General features: G+C 38.3%; 1 protein-coding gene across 9 annotated transcripts in view; it reads right to left on the bottom strand.

Annotated features, from left to right (window-relative positions):
• Positions 1–26681, bottom strand: part of ABL2 (ABL proto-oncogene 2, non-receptor tyrosine kinase) — a 129959-nt gene that overhangs the window by 40550 nt on the left and 62728 nt on the right. For 2 of the 9 annotated variants that reach the window (XM_003824703.7, XM_008978370.5), the window contains exon 1: positions 857–1015. The exons of 5 other annotated variants lie outside the window; for them this stretch is intronic. In XM_003824703.7, the coding sequence (XP_003824751.2) occupies positions 857–968 (112 nt within the window). In that variant the 5' untranslated portion in view covers positions 969–1015. Of the gene's footprint in view, positions 1–856; positions 1037–26681 lie in introns of those variants that run through there. 2 more of the 9 variants (XM_024929901.4, XM_008978369.5) reach the window with 2 other exon arrangements.

Genomic DNA, 26681 nt, shown 5'->3' with positions numbered 1-26681 from the left:
TGCAAGTGTGTGGGCTGGGAATGGTTTATTTTTGAACAAAATGAAATGACTACTATAAATTAGGTAACTTAGATATCAAGTTAACTTATCTTCCATTATTCACTGCTATAGAGGTAGATCAGAGATTTAAGATGGGATAAGACTGATTTTCACTCATGTAAAGAACCTAGATAACAGAAATATATTATCACAATTAAGAAAAGGCATTTTTTTTTCTATTGCTACATTTGCAGGCTACAACAAAAATAAAGCAAAACAGAATAGCCACTTGTACGAAGTAAATTATCGTGATTGAAAAAGTTAAAACCCAAAATAATAAAACTCAAATTGGGAAAATTCCTAAGCTTCATGTTTAATTTTATTAAAAATACTTTTCACCAGTTAGTCATTCAGTAACTTTTGTCAGTTTAATTAGAAATTTGTCAGGTAGTAATAGGAGAAATTAATATTACAAATTTTTAGTTTAGGCATTTTCAAGTATTTTATAAACATTATCTTGCCAGAATTCTACTTTATCTGACTGTATGTTCTCTAAGAAGCTAATAAGTTTTAATAACTTCTTTTAAAAATTATGTAAGGTAAATTATTCAACAGTTTTCAATATAGCTTAAGTTCTTCACATCAAGCCATCTATATCTTATTATTACAAAATACTACATATTATCCATACATTCTTCCATTCAGTATTTATTGAGATCCTACTATGAGATATTCCCCCAAGAAAGCACACAAACTTTCACTGACCAAGAATGAAGACAAAAACAGTAGCAGATAAGATGAATTTTTTGAAATCTTCATTCACACTTGATTAATGTGGTTATCAAGCCTCCCTGAAACTATCAACTCTGAACCATACCTGTTAAGTCGGGTAGAGCAGATTCTGAGGCCTCAGTGCACAGGCAGCAAAGTGAAGTGTCCTGATCTCTGCCATAACTATTAGGTGGAAGGAGAACTGTCCCAAGGACCATACCTCTGCCCAGAAGCACAAAAGTTAAACTGTTCTGTGTAAAGAGGAAGTCTTAGAATTCCATTCTCTGACAAGCAATACCACATGCATGTGACATTTACTCATGTACTCAGTGGCCGGAGGGAACCAATAAAATGGTGAGCATTCACAATTCCCAAAGTGGGTGGAGAGTGACCGAAAGGAAAATTTCCAGCAATCCGCAAAAGACTGAGTCAGAATGGAGTTACTTCAAAATCTCTGAGAACACTTTTAAAATATAAGTAAAATAAAAACCAACATATATATGTATAACAAATAGCCTAATAATAAAACAATGTAGAAGTTAATATATCTCTATTTTATAGGGAGATGATGAGGTAAGACTAGAGAGAAAAGTTTCCTTGGAGAAAATCTGTTTACAATAAAACACGAAATACACTTTTAAAAGAAAGGAAACGCCTAACAAGACTCATCTTTTACACCACTTAAATAGTTCAAGAAACCACAAAGCCAAAGTCAAAGAAATAGCTGTGATCTGATTCATGAGCACAGAAGCCAAGAAATAACTGCCTTTGCTAACAATCTGGCTCTATAGCTTAATAAAGGTTAAAAACATGGCAATATAGTGTTGAAAACTTTTGAGTGTTAAAAGTTTATTTACTTATTTATTTTTATTTACTTATTTATTTTTTGAGACGGAGTCTCACTCTGTCGCCCAGGCTGGAAGGCAGTGGCGCGATCTCGGCTCACTGCAACCTCTACCTCCCAGGTTCAAGTGATTATCCTGCCTCAGCCTCCCAGGTGACTGCAATTACAGGCGCCTGCCACCACGCCCAGCTAATTTTTTGTATTTTTAGAAGAGACGGGGTTTCACTATGTTGGCCAGGCTGGTCTCAAACTCCTGACCTCGTGATCCACCTGCCTCAGCCTCCCAAAGTGCTGAGATTACAGGCATGAGCCACCGTGCCCAGCCTGAGTGTTAAAAGTTTTTAAAGCAAAAAGCCCAGTCTTTGTTAATAAACAGGAACAAAGTTAAAGAAAATTTAAAAACCTGAAAATGATAGTACTTTATGAGAATTAAACTAGTAAAACCTACAAATAATACATGACTTTAATGTATGATCTACAAAAATAATACTAAAGAGCGTTTGTAGGCCAGGGGCAGTGGCTCACGCCTGTAATCCCAGCACTTTGGGAGGCAGAGGCGGGTGGATAACAAGGTCAGGAGATCGAGACCATCCTCCTGGCTAACACAGTGAAACCCCACCTCTACAAAAAATATAAAAAATTAGCCCGGCGTGGTGGCTGGCGCCTGTAGTCCCAGCTACTCGGGAGGCTGAGGCAGGAGAATGGCGTGAACCCAGGAGGTGCAGCTTGCAGTGAGCCAAGATCGCGCCACTGCACTCCAGCCTGGGCGACAGAGCGAGACTCCGTCTCAAAAAAAAACAAAAAAAAGAGTGTTTGTTTAACTGTGTATCTGAGAACACTCATTCACTCAATAAATATTTATTAAGCACCTACTATGTACCAGCCCCTGTTCTAGGTCAATAAAAGTAACAGGGTAAGATAATAGGATGACAAGACTGAAACAGCCTTAGAGAAAATTGAAAAATAAAATGGTAACTTAACTTTATTAGAGAAAGAATAACTTTAATGTAGGTAATTATTAACTATTTAAAATAACAAAGCTTATGTTTTCAATAAAATTATCCTTTATAAAGCCAGTACTTTCAACATCAAGGGACAAATAAAAGAGTTAGATGACTAAAGGTTACCACAATTATGACTAAGAATTTCAAATACCAGATTGAATATCTCATTCTCCGGATTATAGAAAAAAAGGTATGGGAAAGGATCTTCATCATCCACATTCTATCCATATGTAGACTCTATACCATATGGTTTACTATTTAATCAATAAATCTTCTATTTAAATTACCAATAATTAGTAGTTACATTTTCAATTACTTATAGCATAATTTGGAATAAAGAGGAGATAAATGGATAAACAAAAGGTGGTCTATACATATAATGAAGTATTATTTAGCCATAAAAAGAATGAAATGTTGATATATGCTACAATGTAGATGGGTCTTGAAAATATGATGCTAAGTGAAATAAGCCAGACACATCAAGGCAAATATTATATAATTCTACTTACATGAAATATTTAGAATTTTTCTAGTTCTGGAAGTCTAGTTCTGCAAATGGATGGCTATACAACATTATGAATATATTTAATCCTACTAAACTGTACATCTACGAATAGTTAAAATAGTAAATTCTGTGATACTTTGTCATAATTAAAAATTAAAATTACTAAGGTCTCCAAAGGCCTTTTGTTTATGTTATAGCTATCAGTATTTACTATATTTGAAATTAAACCTGAAATTTTAATGAGAAATTTGAATACCTATTAATTCTAAAATAACAATAAACCCATTATGTTAATAACATATTTTTACTAAAAAGAAAACTATTTTCAAAAAAGAATTAAGAAGATAAGAGTAGCATTTTCAGTTTTTGCAAATCTCTTTAATAGGTTGAGGTGGGAAAGTGCATTACTTTAATGAACGTGACAAACTAAGGCCAGAAGCAAAAGAAGAATCTAAGCAAAGATGAGGAGGAGCGGGGGCATTCTAAGTAGAGAATGTAGCAAGTTCAATGCAAAAACCCTGAGGTAGGAAAAGAACCTGGTATGTACAGGAAATAAGAAGTGTGGCTACTGTTACGGAAGTCAGAAGATGAGCATGAAACAAAGTAAGGTAGACAGGGGCTGGCCAAATCAAGTGCTTAGGGATTTAGGATTCTATTCCAAGTACAATGGAAATCCAGTGAACAGTTTTAAGCAGGATGGCCATATGGTCTGATCTCCATTTTTTTTTTTTTTTTGAGACAGGGTCTTGCTCTGTCTCCCAGGCTGGGGTGCAGTGGCGTGATCTTGGCTCACTACAACCTCCACCTCCCAGGTTCAAGCGATTCTCCTGCCTCAGCCTCCTGGGTAGCTGGGATTACAAGGTGTGCACCACCATGCCTGGCTAATTTTTGTATTTTTAGTAGAGATGGGGTTTTGCCATGTTGGCCAGGCTGCTGATTTCCATTTTTTAAAAGACCATTATTACATGAAAAAAATGAATTACATTGAGAACCAAATTAGAAGCAGAAAACTATGCAGTAGTTCAGCAATGGGATCATGTTGGCTTAGAATAGGATGGTGGCAGTGGAGACAAAGAAAAGTGGAAGAACTTAATGATATGGTTTGAAGAGGGAATCAACAGGGCTTGCAGATTACTTGGATACAACATAAGAGAGAAGGAGAAAATAAAGAATGGCTGCCAGGTTTTAGGCTTAACTGTAACTGGGTAGATGGCCATGTAATTCACTGAGAAGCAGCAGTAGCACAGGTTGAGTATACCTTATCCAAAACACTTGAGACCTGAAGTGTTTCAGGTTTAAAATTTTTTCAGATTTTAGAATATGTGCATATATATAATGAGATATCTTGAGGTTGAGACCCAAGTGATATGGTTTGGCTGTGTCCCTACCCAAAATCTCATCTTGAATTATAATCCCCATAAATCCCTACGTGTCAAGGGCAGGATCAGGCGGAGATAATCGGATCATGGGGGCATTTTCCCCCATGCTGTTCTCGTGATAGTGAGTCTCACAAGATCTGATGATTTTATAAGCATCTGGCATTTCCTCTCCTTGTACTCACTCCATCCTGCCACCCTGTGAGGAAGGTGCCTGCTTCTCCTTTGCCTTCTGCCATGAGGAAAAAGGAAAGGAAAAAGATATATCACCCCAAAATATGTCTCTGACATAAAAATTATTTTTGAGCCTAAAGCAATGAATAGGGGAAAAGCTCTCCATATCCTCTTGCTTTTCTACCTAAAGACAGGATACAAATTCTCCTTTACTGGTGACAACTATAGACTCTTATCAGCCCAGAGATGGCCTGAGCCTGGGAGGTTGAGGCTGTAGTGAGCCAAGATCACAGCACTGCACTCCAGCCCACATGACAGAGCCAGACCCTGTCTTTAAAAAAAAAAAAAAAAAAATTAAAAAGTAGGCTAAGAACATGAACAGACATTTTCCAAAGATGACACATAGGTGGCTAACAAACATATGAATAAATGGTCAAATCACTAATCATCAGAGAAATGCAAAAAAAACAAAAAAACCAACTGATGTTGGCAAGGATGCAGAGAAAAGGGAACACTTCTTCACTGTTGGTGGAAATGCAAGTTAGCACAACCTCTACGAAAAACAGTATAGAAATTTCTCAAAGAACTACAAGTAGAACTATACTTCAATCCAGCAATCCCACTACTGGCTATCTAACCAAAGGAAAAGAAATCATTCTATCAAAAAGACACTTGCACTCCATATATTTACTGTAGCACTATTCACAATAGCAAAATCATGGAATCAACCTAAGTGTCCATCAATGGATGACTGGAGTTTTTAAAATGTGGTATACATATACCATGGACTACTACTTAGCCATAAAGAAGAATAAAATCATGTATTTTGCAGCAACATGGTTGGAAGTGGAGGTCGTTATCCTAAGTGAAATGACTTAAAAACAGAAAGCCAAAAACCCTATGTTCTCATTGTAAGTGGGAGCTAAACAATGGTACACATGGACATACAGAATGAAATAATATATTCTGGAGACTCCAAAAGGTGGAATACTACCTATTGGGTCCCATGTCATGTATGCTATTCAGGTGATGGTTACACTGGAAGCCCAGACTTCACCACTAGGCAATATATCCATGGAAGAACTGCACTTGTACCCTCCAAATCTATAAACTTTTTTTAAAAAAGCAATAGAGGGACCTCAGCTTTTGCAAGATTAACTCTCTTTAGGTTAGTCAATAATAGTATAAGTACATGTTGTTTTATTATTCTTTGCTTTACTGTGCTTTGCAGACACTGTGTTTTTCACAAATTGAAGGTTTGTGGCAACCCTACATTGAGCAAGTCTATCAGCACCACTTTTCTTTTCTTTTTTTTTTTTTTTTTTTTGAGACAAAGTCTCACTCTATTGCCCAGGCTGGAGTGCAGTGGCGTGATCTCAGCTCACTGCAACCTCCACCTCTCACGTTCAAGCAATCCTCCAGCCTTAGCCTCCTGAGTAGCTGGGACCACACGCGTGTGCCATCACCCCCGGCTAATTTTTGTATTTTTTTGTAGAGAAGTGGTTTCACCATTTTGCCCAGGCTGCTCTCAAACTCCTGAGCTCAAAGCGATCTACCCACTTCAGCCTCCCAAAATGTTGGTATTACGGGTGTGAACCACCACACCCGGCTAGCACCATTTTTCCATCAAGTGCTCACTTCATGTTTCTGTGTCACCTTGTGGTAATTCTCACAATATTTCAAACTTTTTAATTGTTATCATATCTATTATGGTGATCTGTGATCAGTGATCTTTGATGTCACTATTGTCATTGTTTTGGGGCGCCACAAACTGCGCCATAGGAGACAGCAAAATTAATCATGACCACTCCACTGATCAGCTGTTTCCCTGTCTCACTCCCTCTCCTCAAGCCTATTCCCTGAGACACAACAATATTGAAATTAGGCCAAAACTGGGCGCAGTGGCTCACGTCTGTAATCTCAGCACTTTGTGAGGCCGAGGTGGACAGATCACATGGTCAGGAGTTCGAGACCAGCCTGGCCAACATGGTGAAACCCCGTTTCTACTAAAAATACAAAAATTAGCTGGGTGTGGTGGCGCATACCTGTAATCCCAGCTACTCAGGAGGCTGAGGCAGTAGAATTGCTTGAACCTGGGAGGCAGAGGTTGCAGTACGCCGAGATCATGCCACTGCACTCCAGCCTAGGCAACAGAGCAAGACTCCGTCTTGAAGAAAAAAAAAAGGAAAAAAAAAAAAGAAATTAGACCAATTTATAATGGCCTCTAAGTGTTCAAGTGAAAGGAAGAGTTGCATGTCTCTAACTTTAAACCAAAAAGTAGAAATAAGTTCAGTGGGCAAGAATGTCAAAAGTTGAGATAGGCTAAAAAACTACATCTCTCATACAAGTTAGCCAAGTTGTGAATGCAAAGTAAAAGTTCCTGAAGAAAATTAAAAGTGCTACTCTAGTAAACCCAAACACGATAGGAAAGTGAAACAACAGCCTTACTGCTGATATGGAGAAAATTTGAGTGGTCTGCAAACCAGCCATAACATTCCCTTAAACCAAAGCCTAATCCAGAGCAAGGCCCCAACTCTCTTCAATTCTGTGAAGGCAGAGAGAGGTAAGGAAGCTGCAGAAGAAAAGTTTGAAGGTAGCAGAGGTTGGTTCATGAGATTTAAGGAAAAGAAGCCATGTCCTTAACATAAAAGTGCAAGGTGAAGCAGCAAGTGCTGATTTAGAAGCTGCAGCAAGTAAGAAAATCTAGCTAAGATCACCGATGAATGTGGCCACACTAAACAACAGATTTTCAGTGTAGATGAAACACCCTTCAATTGGAATAAGATGACATCTAGGACTTTCATAGCTAGAGAGGAGAATGTCTAGCTTCAAAGGACAGGTTGATTCTCTGGTTAGGGGTGAATGTTGCTGTTGACTTTAAATTGAAGCCAATGCTCATTTGCCATTTTGAAAATCCTAGGACCTTTAAGAGTTACACTAAATCTATTTCACTTATGCTCTATAAATGGAACAACAAAGCCTGAATAAGAGCACATCTATGTACAGCATGGTTTAGTGAATATTTTAAGCCCACTGTTGAGACCTACAGCTCAGAATAAAAAAGATTCCTTTCCAAATATTACTGCTCATTGACAATGCACTTGGTCACTTGGTACATTTAATGATATGTTGTTTTCATGCCTGTGAACACAACATCCATTCTGCAGCCCATAAATCAATGAGTAATTTCAAGTCTTATTACTTAGGAAAAACATTTTGGGCCGGGCATGGTGTCTCATGCCTGCAATCCCAGTACTTTGGGAGGCCAGGTGGGAGGGCTGCTTTAGGCCAGGAGTTCAAGACCAGCTTGGGCAACATAGTGAGACCCCATCTCTAAAAAAAAATTTTTTTTTTCTAATTATCCAGGCATGGTGGCGCACACCTGTAGTCCCAACTATTAGGGAGGCTGAGGTGGATCACTTGAGCCCAGGAGGTCAAAACTGCAGTGAGCCATGGTACACTGTACTCCAGCCTGGGCAGCAAAGCAAGACCCCGTCTGAAAAATGAAACAAAACATTTTATACAGTAATAGCTGCCACAGTCAGTTCTCTGATGGATCTGTTAAAATCAATTGATAACCTTTTAGAAAGGATCTACCATTCTAGATGCCATTAAGAGCATTCATCATTCATGAGAAGAGGTCAAAATAGCAACACTAACAAGAGTTTGGAATAAGTTGATTCCAATCTTCATGCATAACTTTGAGGAGTTCAAGACTCCAGGGGAGAAAGTAATTGCAGATGTGGTGGAAACAGCAAGAGAACTAGAATTACAAGTGGAGTCTGAAGATGTGACTGAATTGTTGCAATCTCATGACAACACCTGAACGGATGAGGAGTGGCTTCTTATGAGTGGGCAAAGAAAGTGGTCTCATGAGATGGAATCTATTCCTGGTAAAGATGCTGGGAATACTGTTTAATTATGACAAAGAATTTGGACTATTACATAAACTTAGTTTGCGGCAGCAGGATTTGAGAGGATTGACTCTAATTTTCAAAGAAGTTCTACTGTAGGTAAAATGCTGTCAAAAAGCACTGCATTCTACAGAGAAATCTTTCATGAAAGAAAGTGTCAACGGATTTGGTAAACTTCATTGTTGTCTTATTTTAAGAAATTGCCACAGCCACCCCAACTTCCCAACTTCCCGACTTTCAGCAACCACCACCCTGATCTCAGCAGCCATCAATGTTGGGGCCAGGCCTTCTACCAAAAAAATGATTTGCTAAAGTCTCAGATGATCATCAGCATTTTTTAGCAATGAAGTATTTTTTAATTAAGGCATGTCCTTTTTTAATAGACATAATGCTAATTACACACTTAGTAGACCACAGTATAGCATGAACACGACTTTTATATGCACTGGGAAACAAAAAAAAAATTGTTTGACTCATTTTATGGTGATACTCACTTCATTGCAGTGGCATGAAACCAAACTTGCAATATCTCCAAGGTATGACTATAGTTAAAGAGGATAGTTCCCTACCTCTCATACACTCACATTCACAAAAAATCAAGATGGCGTTTTAATCAGAACTATGCTTATCCTCCCCCTCTGTGTATTCAAATCCTATATTTCTTTCAAGGTATAGTTTAAGTTCCTAGATTCTCCTTGAACCTGACCTCTGGTCATTTCAGATTAAGTAATCTCTTCCTTTGCCTAAGCTCAAAGCACCCATTGCCTAAAATAGCAATTGTTATACTAATATGGGACATCCTCTATACTATATTTAATATAATTTATACATCCTGTTTTTATGTCTTTTTTTCTCAAGTTTCTGTAGGTACAGAATCAATGCTTCCAATGAAGTCAGCAGAGTGCTTTGCTAATAATTGACGAAAAAAGGATTAACTCATTTTAAAAATCCAGTACGTATGAGACTTCTTGCCACAAAAAGTAAAAGCTGTAACAGCATTTTTCTCTTTTTCTACATCAGTATTTCTCAACTTTTTTTTCATAACCATTACTCTATGGAATAAAATTAAATTTAAGTAAATATAATTCATTGATTTAATTTAATTCAATTTCTCCCTAACAAGAGAAATTAAATGCTGAAATGATAAAATTCTTTAGTGTAGCATTGAGCTTTGGAGGATCACAAACCATTGTAAATATCTAAGTTGTTATCACCCCTGTTGAAAATGCATGCTCTATACCTATCTAAACCATATACTTAAAGGTTCAAACAGGATGCATTTGCTCCTGGTAGAGTAGGAGCCTTTTCTGATTATGTAACCATAGGTATCAACCTACTGGATTCAAAGTCTTCTATTACAGATAAAGGAAGAGCACATTTTTCTAAGCAGAAAAAAACAATATAAACAAAGACATGGCGGGGAAAGGTAGTCCAAATTCAAGGCCAGATCAAGATGTGGAAACCTGGGTAGGCTAATAATTAACACTTCTTCAAACCAATACCAAATGTGTGTTCAACATTTACTCAGGGAGAAGCCTGAAGTTTACATTATACCTCTGCTCTGGTCCTGAAGAATTCACCTTTGTCCCTAACTTGGAGTCCTGATTCAGCTAAAAGCCCTGCAGTTAATCAGAATTACTGACCTCAAGTGTCAGTTTGGCATGTCCTTTGGTGGTCTCACACACTAGCCCAAACTGCTTATGAAAATATTTCCCAAAGCTACATAAAATACTTTCTCTGAGAGTATTTTTAGTAAACGATTTCTTCATCTCGTTACATTTCCTGTGAACCTTCAGAAACCAACTCCCTGAAGAGGAGCTCAGGTGGTACATTCCTTAATCCAGCTCACTGAGTTTTTTGCATGATGAATTTGGCCTGATTAGAGAGATGACTGTGTGTGTGCGTGTGCATGTGTGCGTTTGTGTTTGTGTGTAAGTAAATAAAATAAGGTGAAATATATGTGGGCCAAATGACATGTTCTTGACATTCAGACAAAAGAATTCAGACTTATCACAGTAAGCAACAAGGAATCATTCTAGGTTTGTGAGTAGTAGTAGCACAATGTGCTACTTAAAGAATACTGATCTATAAGACTTCTCATAGACCACCTGAAGTTGCAGAGAATAACTAAAAGTCTGCTGCAGAAAACTAAAGTGAGATGATAAGGGCCTGGCCACAGAATGGAGAACAGACAGATTCAAGAAATCTTCTGGAGAAGGGATTTGATAATTATCTGGAAATAAAGGATATTGGAAAGGAAACAAATATTAAATCTCTGGTTTGGAGCAAAATGAATATAAAGTAACACCCAGATATCAAAGAAAGAGTTGCAAGAACAAGACTAGAATGTAAGTGGGGTATTTCCATTAAGGACACAAATTCAGAAGTAATAAACATGGCTCAGCATTTTACAGAAAAAAAAGGAAGTTAGCATTCAAAAACATTTTTATCAATGAAAAGAGTGGCAATAATTGTAAGATTTTATACTCAATTTCTGAAATACTTTCTAAACCAAAATAATACATTTCTGGATGGTGCCAGATAACAGAAATTTCTAACCTCCTTACTCTTTCCTGTTCATTTCGTACATCCTCCCTAGGTGAAGTCATTCACATACAATTCTTTCAGTTATAAACTCTAGGCTATTGGCTCCTGTATTAGTTTCCTGCAGCTGCTATAACCATATACTAGATGGCTTAACCCAACAGAAATGCATTCTCTCATAGTTTGGGAGGCCGGAAGTCTGAAATGAGCAACACTGGGACAAAATAAAGGTGTCAGCGGGAGACTCCAAGGAGAATCCATTCCTTGCCCCTTCCAGCTTCTAGTGGCTGCCAACATTCTTTGGCTTGTAATCCAACCCATCGTCAAGGCCAGGATCTTCAAATCTGTCTCTGTTGCAGGTTCACATTGCCTTCTCCTATGTGTGTGTGAAATCTCCCTCTGTTACACGTGATGGCATTTAGGGTCCAACTCAATAATCCAGGATAAGCTCCCCATCACATGTATAAAGACCAAAAATTCCCCCCACCTGCAACTTTATTTTTGCTATGAGAGGTAACATTCATAGGTTCCAGGGATTAGGACATGGATATCTTTTGAGGGGGTACTTTTCAACCTACCATAGCTCCCAAATGTCACCAGCCCAGAACATTTTCCTGATTAACAGATTGCCTGATTCCTATAGCCTATGGATAAGTAGATACCTTTGGATATCCTAAAGGCAACAAAAATCCATTTTGTTCCTACTCCTGGTTTGTTTCTCTTCTGTTTCATGTACATGTACATGTGTATGTTTTGTTGTTGCTAATGGCATATCCAGGCATCCAACCCAGAAACATCATGATCATTCTAGAGTCCTCTTTCTTCCCTAATTCACTCTATGAGTATATCCTATGAATCATACCTCTTAAATATCTCTCAAACCCATCCGTTTCTCTTCATTTGGTACCACTATCTTAATTCAGCTCCTCATTATTTCCTTGCCTGAACTGCTACAACATTCATTTATCACATTATGGCCAAAAACCAACTGCCCAAAAGTATAAATAATCCCCACAAGTTCCCCAAGTCAAATAGCTAAGTTTTCAAAGTTTAAATACTTCAGAAATTTATTCCAATGAGTTTGTGATTTTTAAATGTTACACTTAATTATGTGTTGGTCTTTATGAAATACATGTTCCACGTCTCCTCTCTCCTCACCCAGCTCTTCATTCTTCTCACAAGGATCAAACAGGATCTTGTCTTTCAACTCTATCCTCAAGGAAATAGAGGACTTGCTATAATTTATTATATTCGGAAACTCTGACTGAGCCACATATTGTGTCTACTGTGTTTTCCTCCTGCCTCTTATTAAAAGTATGGCCCTTTCATGGAACTAGAAAGGTAAGATCTCTAATTCGGTCCTAACCAATTATGTTTCTTCACTGGGGCTTGAGGCCAAACCTACTGCTGATGATAGAAAGTGTAATCCTGCCTTACTTAGTACCATGTGCAGATTTCATCCTTGAAACAGAATACTGGCTGAAGGACTGACCTATGGTAGAACACAGGGATTCTTGTGTTCTGGCCAAAAGAACCTCTTAATATCATCTCCCTAATAGCATCCCTTCTCATTATTTATTAGATGATTATTTGCCTTCTTATTGAAGGTATAGGTGTTCTGAGATAATTATTATGGTATTCACATTTGGGAAAGACTCATCTTTAAACAGCTGTTAGCATTTGACAGTATGATCACGGATTTTCCTCTGTATTTAATCACTGTACCTTGCACATAGCAGCCCCAAGTACTTTTGATATACTGTAATTTATAACATCATTAACTACAGCCCTGAAAGACAGGCATTATTATCATAACTTACAAATACTTGGAAATGTCAATTAACTTGTTCAAATCCCAAAGCTAGTTGGTGTAACCAGGATTCAAAACACTAGGTCTTTTCTAATTCCAAAGCCCATGCTCTTTTCACTATACCAGGCTGCCTCTCTAATGCAACAGAGAGTGGTACAAAAAGAACTGGAGAAGTCCTTTTCTTATCTTCTGGTGAAGACTTTGAAAACAGCCAGGCCCCAAAGTCGGCTGATCTTGATTCATCTGCCTATACACGTGATGATATTTAAGAGTTAAACCTAACAGACTAATCGGAACGATATGCATGTGCTTACCAAACAATCCATTTCATCAAAGGAAACTGGAAATGTCTGCCATTTACTCCCAGCAACAGGGTAATCACAAATTTTTCCAAAGTGAATGCACAATGACTCAGAGAACAGTTTTTAAAATTTATACAGCTCGGCCAGGCGCGGTGGCTCACACCTGTAATCCCAGCACTTTGGGAGGCCGAGGCAGGCGGACTACCTGAGATCAGGAGTTTGAGACCAGCATGGCCAACATGGTGAAACCCGTCTCTATTAAAAATACAAAAAAATTAGCCAGGCGTGGTGGCATGTGCCTTTAGTCCCAGCTACTCAGGAGGCTGAGGCACAAGAATCGCTTGAACCTAGGTGGCAGAGGTTGCAATGAGCCGAGATCGGGCCACTACACTCCAGTCTGGGAGACAGAGCAAGACTCCATCTCAATTAAAAAAAAAAAAAAAAAATTATACAGCTCATGCCAGAACTTAGAATCCATCCAAAAAAAAATATAACTTTTTCTCTAGTATGACTGGACAATTTCCATCTCTTCTTGGAACAACCTTATTTGGACCAAAAATTGAATACACATGTCCTTCCCTTTGGTTTTTCCTCAAAAAAAGGATGAGCTGAACAAAAATCTTCCCTAATATATGGCTCACCTCACAAACATCTCACCAAAAAAGACAATGTATGTGTGGGTATTCATTAGGAAATATTTCTTATAAAGTTTCCCTAACCTTACTCTTTTAGGACACCTGTCACTGTACTGTAGATAATGTACTAACATAACAAGCTTTTCATATGATGTTAAAAATAAAAAACAAAACAAAACAACAAAAAAACAGGTTCTTCTTGTTTCAGACCTGCGGAGCTAGTTCTCCAATATTTATGAAGAGGTATGTCTATATGTATATACACTCCCTACATATATTTGGGTACTGGCTGCAAGCTATTTCCTACTGGCTGAACTCAAACTGCCTTAACCAAGAGAAACAAAGCACCTATTCACTACCCTTATTTCAGCAGCTACTGGCTACCCAAAGCAATAGAATTCTGATCCTCCATATAGAATGAGTGTTAGAAGTAAGAAGGAAAAAAACCATACTTGAAATTACAAAATTTTGGTTTAGGACACACTAATATAGTTTTGTTGTTGCTCAAATAATCTATAAAAGCATGCTCAGGATTCAGGCCCTGTGCTTTCACTGCTGAACATCATTTTTCTCCAGCTTCAAACAAGACTATCACGGAAGTTACAAAAGCACTGGAAATTTTTCATTACATACCTTAGTTAATAAAACTTTACTAGGCCAGGCATGGTGGCTCACACCTGTAATCCCAGCACTTTGGGAGGCCAAGAAGGATGGATCACTTGAGGCCAGGAGTTCAAAGACCATCCTGGTCAACATGACGAAACCCCGTCTCTATTAAAAACATACAAAAAATTAGCTTGGCGTGGTGGTGGCGCCTGTAGTCCCGGTCACTTGGAAAGGTGACACAGGAGAATTGCGTGAACCAGGGAAACAGAGGCTGCAGTGAGCCGAGATGGCGCCACTGCATTCCCACTTGGGCAACAGAGTGAGAGTCTGTCTCAAAATAAATAAATAAATAAATAAATAAATCTCTATTAAATTAATTTTTAATAGATGCTCTGTCAGTATCAAACAGTGAATGACTCACAATAAATCTCACTGTTATCACTGGCTTTATTTATGAGAGGTAAAAATCATGCAGCAGCAACAACTCTGCTTTAACTCCACCACCACTACCAATACAGGTTGAGCATTCTTAATCCAAAAACCTAAAATGCTCCAAAATCTGAAACTTTCTGTGGACTGACATGACACTCAAGGAAAATGTTCACTGGAGCATTTAGGATTTTGGATATTCAAATTAGGGATACTGTCTGGGCACAGTCACACCTATAATCCCAGAACTTTGGGAGGCTGAGGCAAGCAGATCACATGAGGTCAGGAGTTTGAGACCAGCCTGGCCAACATGGTGAAACCCTGGTCTCCACTAAAAATACAAAAAATTAGCTGGGCCTGATGGCGTGTGCCTATAATCTCAGCTACTCGGTAGGCTGAGGCAGGAAAATCACTTGAACCCGGGAGGCGGAGGTTGCAGTGAGCCAAGATCATGCCACTGTACTCCAGACTGGGTAACAGAGGGAGACTGTCTCAAAAAAAAAAAAAAACTTAGGAATACTGAACTGGTACACAAATATTCCAAAATCTGAAAAACATCCAAAATTCGAAACACTTTTGGTCCCAAGCATTTCAAATAAGGGATACTTAGCCTGTAATGTCTTTCCAGTGCACTAGTCCATTGATCAGGTAGGAGGGAGTGAGGAAAGAAAGGCCCTTTAAAGTTATCCAAAAGACAAATTACAGAATCTTTTTTTTTTTTTTTTTGAGACAGAGTCTCGCTCTGTTGCCCAGGCTGGAATGCAATGGTGCAATCACGGCTTACTGCAGCCTCATACTCCTGGCCTCAAGCGATCCTCCTGCGTCAGCCTCCCAAAGTGCTAGGATAACAGGCATGAGCCACTGCACCTGGCCCAAATTACAGAATCTTTAAGCATAGGAGCTAGTAGTGTTTCTTCACCAGGATAGCTGGGCCCAGGCTAAGAAAGGAATGACTTTGTGTATTTAAACCTTCTCGAAAGAATGGTTCATTTCCATTTTCCTTTTCAGTTTTGCTAGATTTCCATTGATTCTATCTTGACGGCAGAAGGGTGGAATATGGTGTTCACAAATAAAAGGAGACCATAGGAGAGTCAAGGAAAGAATACAAATCAGACATCAAATTTCTTCCTGAATGCTAAGCCAGATTGTGAGGACTAGGATTGGGGACAGGAAAGAATAGGCAAAAGGTAGAGAAAAGCAATGAAATACTAACTCCACAACAGGAAAAATTAAATTCTGGACTTTTGAGCACCACAATATCCAAGAGCAATTTAGAAGATAGAGAATGGGAGAGAAATAATACATAACAGGTGTTGAATACTTGGTTATATAAACCAGGTGCTTTACATATATTATCATGAACCCTCATGTTAACTCTGCTAAAAATATTATATTATCCCATTTCACAGATGAACAGACCATGTGGTAAGATGTAGAGATACAATTCTGGAATAGGATTTGGAATTCTGCCTCCTGGTTCAGAGATCAATTTTCTTGGACTATCAAAACCAGAAAGTTTAAGGGACCCCCACAACCACCTGATTGTCTTTCTGCACTTACGTAGTGAAACTGGCCTCTGACCTAAGGCTAGAAACCAGTGACTAACGTAAGTCCTTTTCCATGATGAGGGAGTGGATGGTGAAGAATGAATTTAAGAAAACATAAAGCCAGACATGGGTAGCGCACACACACAAAAAGAACAACATTCCTTATGAATATAGATGCAAAAGTCCTCAATAAATTATTTAATACTAGCAAACCAAATCTAGCAGGATAATAAGATTATTTTACTATACCAACTATGATTTGTCCCTAGAGTGCAAGGTTAGTTCAACATATGGAAATCAATATATAATACAGCATATTAACAGAAAAGAGTCATGCCTTGTAGAACTTTCTAGTTGTACTTAATGAGAATATAATATCCTCTCCCATTTATTGAGTACCTAACACATGTAAAGTGTGAGGCAATATGAAATTCATTTAATTATAATAATAGCTGCATGGCAGCTGTTATATTATGAGTATAAATCAGCAGTAGAGCATGGTGGTCAAGAGCATAGATGCTAGAGCCAGATTCCCTGGGTCTGAATACTAATTCTACCACTTACTACATCTGTGATCAAGTTAACAGCATTTCTTCAGTTTCCTCATCTAAAAGTGAACAGTATAACTTGGATGTAAACTAAATTCAATTTAATGTGAATAAAATACATGCTGTAAGTACAGATAATCTCTTTAATCTGTAATCCTTAGAACCTGTTGTCTAAGGTCAATCAGTTTTCCAATTCATAAAGACGGTCTACACCACTGCTCCACAAGCAAGGTAACACATAGTAAAATAGTCACAGAACACATGAAGATGATCACAGCTTGCTGGTGAAGGAATAAGTAGTCCTACTCAACATATTGGCTCAAATGTACTGACATCATTCCATAAACTATCGGCAACAGCTGTTTATGATGGGATTTCTGGTTCAGCTGATTTGTTGATTTTCTGACCATGAATTTAAGAGATACATCTGTTTAAGAAAGAGCTAGAAAATATGGTAGCCTGTCACTTCAAAATGTGTCATTTTTGGTTGTTTTTGAAACTATCATTACCTTGAAGACTTCCTAAAATTTTGATTAATAGCCATGGGCTGCTACACTGATTTATACTTGACCAATATAGACTAATACAGAATTTTATTAATCTCTCAAATAATACGGGTTTAAATGATGTAATGAAATACAGGCTTTTCTGAAACTGCTCATATTAATACAAAATAATGTCTTATAAAAATACTTGTATAATGCTTATATATATAACTTGTATATATAACCTATATAAAACATAAAGGCTGGGTGTGGTGCCTCATGCCTGTAATCCCAGCACTTTGGGAGGCCAAGGTGGGCGTATCAACTGAGGTCAGGAGTTCCAGACTGGCCTGGCCAACGTGGTGAAACCCTGTCTCTATTAAAAATGCAAAAATTAGCTGGGTATGATGGCATGCACCTGTAGTCCCAGCTACAGGGGAGGCTGAGGCAGGAGAATTGCTTGAACCCGGAAGGTGGAAGTTGCAGTGAGCCAAGATGGCGCCACTGCACTCCAGCCTGGGTGACAGAGTGAGACTCCACCTCAAGAACCAAAACAAAAACATACATAACTTGTATTTTATATAACTTATATACCATATTTATATAACTTCTATAATATTCATATAACTATTAATACTCATAAATATTAAGTATCTACTTCAGCCGGGGGTGGTGGCTTACATCTGCAATCCCAATTATTCACGAGGCTGAGGCAGGAGGATCACCTGAGGCCAGGAGTTCAAGACCAGCCTGGGCAACATAGTGAGACCCCATCTCTAAAAATAAAATAAATTTTAAAATAAAAAATACAACATTTTGTAAAAGTATATACTTCTACATCATTCCTATATATCAAAATACCACTTAAGCTGAAATTCCAAACTTTTGGAACAAATATAAGTATATAATTATTAGATTAGTATGTATACAATTAGTACATATCTACATTATCTAATTCTCCTAATAATCCTATCAGGTAAATAACTTGTCCAAGATTATACAGATTTGCTCCAATTTCCTTCATCTTCCTTATATATTTTATGATAAAAATTCATGCTTTGAAATACTGAGATACGAGTCTTTTAAAAATATCTTAGTTATATTCTTAATAAGACAAACATTATGTACCATATATGACAATTCATAATTTTCCAAATGTAATCATTTAATCCAGGGTTTTTCAACCATGACACTATTGACATTTGGAGCCAAATAATTCTGTGTGGCGAGGCAGTGGGGGACATGAAAAGATGTTCAACAGCCATTAAGAAAATACAAATTAAAACCACAATGAGATACCACTACAAGCACAAGCCACCACACCTGGCTAGTTTTTTCATTTTTTGTAGAGACAGGGTCTCTGTTGCAAAGGCTGGTCTCAAACACCCGGCCTCAAGCAATCCTCCCACCTCGGCCTCCCAAAGTGCTGGGATTATAGGTGTGAGCCACCATGCCCAGCCTGCATTTCTAATATCATTCAGAGGTGATACCAATGCTAGTAGTCTAGGGACCAAACTGCCTAGAACTTCCTATACAAATAGGGATAAAGGGTCATTAACAGAGAACATTTTTTCTTTAAAAAAAGCAAAAGACTTGATAAGCTACATACCCCTCTCAAGGTATGAATTACAGTATTTTTAAAATGCTAATTTTCAAGATTTAAGCCTGGCACAATAGTGCCCAACTGTAATTCCAGCTTCTTGGGAGGCTCAGGCAGGAGGATCACTTGAACTCAGGAGTTCAAGATTAGCCTGGACAACACAGGGATACCCTACCTCAAAAGAAAAAAAAAAAAAGGAAAAACAGATTTAAAAACTAAACGATACCATGCATGAATATGTTTGATAAATAATGAGTACTTGGCCAGGTGTGGCGGCTCACACCTGTAATTCTGGCACTTTGGGAGACCAAGGTGGTAAAATCTCTGGAGTTTTATGATCAGCCTGGGCAACATAGTGAGACCTCATCTCTACAAAAAATGAACAAAATCAGCTAGGCGTGGTGGCGCGTGCCTGTAGTCCAAACTACTCTAGAGGCTGAGACAGGAGGATTGCTTCAGGCTGAGAGATCAAGGCTGCAGTCAGCTGAGACTGTGCTAATGTACTCCAGCCTGGATGACACAGCGAGACCCCCTCTCAATAAAGAAATAACGAGTACTTATCAGGTGCCATACTGAGGTAACATGCTGCTGTGGTTTGAATGTGTCCCCCAAAGTTTGTATGTTAGAAACTTGATCCTCAATGCAACAGTGCTGGGAGATGGGGCCTAATGGGAGGTGTTTAGGACATGACGGCTCTACCCTCATAAATGGATTAATGTCAATATAAAATAGCTTGAGGCTGAGAGTTCAACCCCTCCTGCTCTCTTTCTCACTCTCTTTGCCCTTCCACCAGGTGATGTCTTCTGCCATGATGCAGCAAGACAGACGCCGGCCCCTTGATCTTGGACCTCCCAGCCTCCAGAACTCTGAGAAATGAATTTCTGTTCATTATAATTACCCAGTCTCAAGTATTCTGTTATAGCAACGCAAAATGGACTAACACACATGCTGAATGAGTCAATATTTCCCAAAGTGTGTTTCATAAAAGTAGGCTAAATAGATGTCACAAGTCAAGTGTTCCATAGTCAAATAAGATTGGAAAATGCTGAATATAACAAGTCCAACAATAAAGAAATGGCTAACTTATAAAAGCCATTAATATATTCACGTTCCTAGAAACCATCCAGAAGATAGCTAGAGGTGGCCCACACCTGTAATCCTAGCACTTCGGGAGGCCAAGGCAGGCAGATCACCTGAAGTCAGGAACTCAAGACCAGCTGGGCCAATATGGCGAAACCCCTTCTCTACTAAAAATACAAAAAGTAGACGGGCATGGTGGTACACGTCTGTAACCGCAGCTACTTGGGAGACTGAGGCAGGAGAATTGCTTGAACCCAGGAGGCAAAGGTTGCAGTGAGCCGAGATCAAGCCACTGCATTCCAGCCTGGGCAACAGAGCGAGACTCTTGTTTTTAAAAAAAATTAAAAAATAAATAAATAAAAAACCCCAAAAGATAGCTAGAGCATGTAATGTATCTCAGATTTCTTTTCTCACAGATATTCTTTTCACTAAGCATCTCAGAAGACTAGTATAGGGAATGGACTCTTGAGATAAGAACTGAGAGGAAAAAGAAAGGTTTAAATACAGCTATGTATCAAGCACTTCATATACATCATTTAAAATTATCTAATTCTCACAATAATCCTATCAAGTAATTAACTTGTCTGAGATCACAAGGTGAATTATAGCAGAACCCACATTTAAAACCTAGCCAACAGTATGTCTCTGAAGTCCTGCAACATTGTCTTTTTAATAAGAAAAAAATATCAAAGAGAGTCCTATGGGGTGCGGTGGAAAGGAAAGAAAATAAGAAAAGCAATGGGAACAAGAAACATTACTGTTGGTACAAAGCCCAAGCAAAAATGAGTTGAGGCTCTAACAACCCATTTAAAAACCAAAAGAGAACTTGAACAGACATTTCACCAAAAAGGTTATACAAATAGCAAATAAGCACATGAAAAGATGTTCAACAGCCATTAAGAAAATACAAATTAAAACCACAATGAGACATCACTATATGCCTATTGGAATGGCTAAGACAGAAAATACTGACATCAAGTGCTGACAAGCAAGCAGACCAACTGGAACTCTTACATGTTGCTGAGGGGAACACAAAATGGTGTGGCCACTCTGGAAAGCAGTTGGGCAGTTTGTTATAAAGTCAAACACTTACCATAGGACCTGGCAATCCCATTCTTGAGTATTTACACTGGAGAAATGGAAACTTAAGTTCACACAAAAACCTGAACACAAATGTTTATGGCAGCTCTATTGAAAATTGTCCCAAACTGGGCCAGGCGCAGTGGCTAACACCTGTAACCCCAGCACTTTGGGAGGATGAGGCGGGTGGATCACTTGCAGTCAGGAGTTCGAGACCAGCCTGGCTAACATGGTGAAACCCTGTCTCTACTAAAAATACAAAAATTAGCTGGGCATTGTGGCAGGTACCTGTAATCCCAGTGACTTGAGAGGCTGAGGCAGGAGAATCGCTTGAACCCAGGAGGCGGAGGTTGCAGTGAGCTGTGATCGCGCCACTGCACTCCCGTCTGGATGACAGAGTGAGACTCCGTCTCATAAAAACAAAAAAAGAAAAGAAAATTGTCCCAAACTGGAAACAACTTAAATGTCCTTCAGTGAATGAAGGGATAAACAAGGTGTGGTACACATCCATACTATGGAATACCACTCAACAATACAAAGGAATGAAGTATTGATAGACACAAGTTGGATGAATCTCAAAGGCATTATGCTGAGTCTCCCACAGAAGCCAATCTCAAAAGATCTCATACTATATAATTCTAGCTCTATGACACTGCTGAAAGACAAAACTCTAGTGGTGGAGAACACATCAGTGGCTGCCAGGGATTAAAGGGGGGGAATATGTGACTACAGAGGGATTGCATGAGACAGTCTTTTGGGGTGATGAAACTGTTCCGCTGTTTGTGGGGTTATGCGAATTTACATGTGTTAAAATTCACAGAACCGTACGATAAACCAACAAAATCCATTTTACTGTGTGACGATTTTTTAAATTAAGAGAAAAAAAGCAGAAAATGTGTTGAAGCACATTTTCATGCCAGTTATATGTAAATAATAAAAAGTCATGCCGTGAATGTCTTATCATAGGACACATAGTTATTATTGAATAACTACAGATGAGAATTTTGCAGCTTCACTTGAATTTTAAATTTCCACACTTATTTTAGATATAATTACCTTCTGTTCAGAATTGTAACAAAAGTTTAGGTGAAAGTAAGGTCCTTCCTAAACACATAAAATATGTGGAATTCAGCATTCCAAGATCTTTGCATCTTCAGAAAAACACCATTGCCTATGTTATTTAGGCAAAAGATAATGAAATATCTAAGGGATGAAAGGAATGTGCCAATCCTCTTTCCCTAATAGAATTCCCAAAGTCAATGTTGCTAGCACCTGGTACTATGACTTCAAGTTCAGAGCTGACATTCCTGAGGAGGGACTTGCAAATAAAACTAGATCATTCCTAAAGATCTACAATACAATCCTTTGTAACCCAAGCGGTCAGCTGTTTCCCTTGAGACTATGGAAGCATGCAACAACTGCTTACTCATACACTATAGTTTCTATGCATGAAATATATATGAATGTATCTGTGTAGAGTAGTCTCCCCCTGCTCTCATGAGATACATTCCAAGACCGCCAGTGGATTCCTGAAACCTTGGATAGTACCAAACCCTATATATACTATGCTTTTTTCCTACACAAATAAGCCTATGATAAAGTTTAATTCATAAATTAGGTAAGGCAAGAGATGAACAATAAAATAGAATAAATATAATAATTACAATTTATATTGTAGTAGAAGTTAGGTGAATGTGATCTATGTCTCAAATGTATCTTGTGCTGTACTCACCCTTCTTCCAGTGATAATGTGAGATGATAAAATAGCTACATGATGAGATGAAGTGAGGTGAATGATGCAGACATTGTGACACAGCATGTAAAAGTTATAAATGCATAACTATAATTTATCAATGTATTAATTACTCAAATATTTAGTAAACACCTGCTATGTGCCAACTACTGTAACAGGAACCAGGTATATACCAGTAAACTGGAAGGATGAGATCTGTGTCCCCATGTACCACCTCCAGTTTAAAGGCACTAGCAAGTCATTTTTATATCAACCATTTGAAGCAGGTAAAGTGAATGAGGAAGAAGGCATTCCAGGTAGAGGGTGACTGATGACAACAAAACTCCATAACACGTTTTGGAAATTAAAAAAAAAACTAGTACAGCCCCAGATTTTCCATTTGCTTTTTGTGCAGAGATAGTATGTGTGCATGAAATGATGTGCTAAGAATATTAAAGTAGGAGAGGTAAGCAAGGACCAGATCTCAGACGGCCTTGAATGTCACACTATGAAGTTCAGATTTATTTTGTTGGCATTGAGAAGCCATTAACATAACAGTAACAATTTACAAGAGTGCTTCTTCTAGATAAATAAATACTTTTACTTTTCTGGATTATGGGGGAGGGGACAGTTATGCCAGGGAAATAACAAAAACACACACTAGATCATTGAGATAATAGCTAAATCATGATGTTCTACCTCAGTATATAATCCCAGCCAGATACAAGACTTTATTTTTTTCTTTTCCAGACGGAGTTTCACTCTTGTTGCCCAGGCTGGAGTGTCGTGGCGCGACCTTGGCTCACTGCAACCTCTGCCTCCTAGGTTCCAGCGATTCTCTTGCCTCAGCCTCCCAAGTAGCTGGGATTACAGGCACATGCTACCACGCCCAGCTAATTTTTTGTATTCATAGTAGAGACGGGGTTTTACCATGTTGGCCAGATTGGTCTCGAACTCCTGACCTCAGGTGATCTGCCCGCCTCGGCCTCCCTAAGTGCTGGGATTACAGGCGTGAGCCACCACACCTGGCCCAGATTCAAGACTTTTAAACGTCAGACCTGACACTAGAAAACAACTAGAAGAAAACATAGGAAAAATGCTTCAGGACATTGATCTAGGCAAAGATTTTATGGCTAAGACCTCAAAAACACAGATAGCAAAAACAAAAACAGACAAATGGAGCTATATTAAGCCAAAAAAAGCTTCTGCACAGCAAAGGGAACAATCAAGAGTTAAGTGACAACCTGTTTAATGGGAGAAAATATTTGCAAACTATTCATCTTATAAGGAACTAATACTCAGAATATACAAAGAATTCAACTCAATACTAAAAAAAAAAAAAAGAAAAGCAAACTCATTTAACAAGTGGAAAAAGGACATGGATAGACATTTCTCAAATAGCTAACAGGTATATGAAAAAATGTTCCTGGCAGGGCGCGGTGGCTCACGCCTGTAATCCCAGCACTTTGGGAGGCCAAGGTGGGTGGATCACGAGGTCAGGAGTTCGAAACCAGCCTGACCAACATGGTGAAACCCCGTCTCTACTAAAAATACAAAAATTAGCTGGGCATGATGGTGCCTGCCTGTAATCCCAGCTACTCTGGAGGCTGAGGGAGGAGAATCGCTTGAACCTGTAAGGCAGAGGTTGCAGGGAGCTGAGATCACATCGCTGCACTCCAGCCTTGGTGACAGAACAAGACTTCATCTCAAAAAAAAAAAAGAAAAAATGTTCTGTATCACTAACCATCAGGGAAATGCAAATCAAAACCACAATGAGATATTATGTTACCCCACTTGGAATGGCTGCTATTAAAAAGACAAAAAATAACAGATGCTGGTAAGAATGCAGAGAAAAGGGAAATCTCATATGCTGTTGGTGGGAATGTAAATTAGTACAGCTACTATGAAAAACAGTTGGAGATTTCTCAAAAAATTAAAAATAGAACTACCACACGATCCTGCAATCCCACTACTAGGTATTAATCCAAAGGAAAAGAAATTAGTATATCAAAAGACTACCTGCATTCACGTTTGTTTCAGCATTATACACAATAGGAAAGATATGGAATTAACCTAAGTGTCTATAAATCAACAAATGGATAGAGAAAATGTGGTGTATATACCACATATACACAAGGGAAATCTATTTGGCCATAAAAAAAGAATGAAATCATGTCATCTGCAGCAACACGGATGGAACTGAGGGTCTTTATGTTAAGTGAAATAAGCCAGGCACAAAAAGACAAATACCACATGTTCTCGCTTTTATGTGACAGTTGATCTCATGGAGCGAGAGTATAAAATTATAGATGGCTGAAAAGAGTGGGAGGTGGGAATGAAGAGAAATTAATGGGTATAAACAACTGTAAGAAGATTAAAAATTCTAATGTTCATTAACAGAGTGCAGTAAGTTCTAATGTTCATTAACAGAGTAGAGTGACTATAGTTAGAAACAACGTATTTTACATTTCTAGGTAGCTAGAAGAGAGGATATGAAATGTTCCCAACACATAGAAATGCCCAAGGTGATGGACACCCCAAATACTCTGACTTAACCATTACTCATTCTATGCATGTAACAAATAATCACATATACCCAATAAATGTAAAAATATGTAGCAATTAAACATTTTTTTAAAAACAGAAATACGGGCTGGGCACCAAGGTGGGCAGATCACTTGAGGCCAAGAGTTCGAGACCAGCCTGGCCAACATGGCAAAACTCAGTCTCTACTAAAAAATACAAAACTCTGCGGGGTGTGGTGGCAGGCACCAGTAATCCCAGCTACTCAGGAGACTGAGGCAGGAGAAACTTTAACCCGGGAGGCGGGCAATGAGCCGAGATCGTGCCACTGCACTCCAGCCTGGGTGACACAGCAAGACTCCATCTCAAAAACAAACAAACAACAACAACAAAAAATTAAAAGAGAAATACAAATCCAAATAAAAACAGAGATAAGTTACAAATTCAGCTGTTAAAGAAGAGCTTGTTCATGTATATTTTTAAATAGATAATGGTAATAACAAATTCCTGCAATATTAGGTTCCTGGATACATTTAAAATAATGCTGATGCAGTTCCATTTTAAAATGACATTACAGTTGTCCCACGGTTTCCACAGGGACCCCTAGCAGATACCAAAATCCACAGATCTTTAAGTCCTTTATATAAAACAGCATGGTATTTGCACATAACCTATGCACATCTTCTGGTATACTTTTAGTCATCTCTAAATTACTGATAATATCTAATACAATGTAAATTCTACATAAATAGTTGTTATACTGTATTTGTTATTTTTTTTTCCATTGTATATTTTTTATTGTTTTTTTTCCCTCAAATATTCTCAATCTGTGCTTGGCTGAATCCAACCAAGATGCAGAACCTGGAGATGTGAAGGACTGACTGTATTTATAACACACCAAAAATGATAGAATTAGCACTTTTTAAAACTTGTAGTGAAAAAGGTTTTAGATGTCACCCAAAGCTCTTAGATGCTCTTGCAAAGCATGTGCAACAGAGTAGATAGCTATTTTCTTTTTGTGTACAGTTCTATGAATTTTAATACATGAACAGATTTATGGACTCACCACCTGCTTGTACAGGACACAGAGTAGATACATGCCCCTTGTGCTATCCCTTTAGAGTCACATCCTCTTCCCACATACACAGCTTTCAGAAATTTTTTTAGGAAGTATGTGAACAAAAAAGTAATAA

This window comes from Pan paniscus, chromosome 1 (genome assembly GCF_029289425.2).
Source record: "Pan paniscus chromosome 1, NHGRI_mPanPan1-v2.0_pri, whole genome shotgun sequence".
NCBI classification, from domain to species: Eukaryota; Metazoa; Chordata; class Mammalia; order Primates; family Hominidae; genus Pan; species Pan paniscus.
The sequence above is the reverse complement of the archived record's forward strand: the minus strand, read 5'-3'. Positions and strand labels throughout refer to the sequence as shown.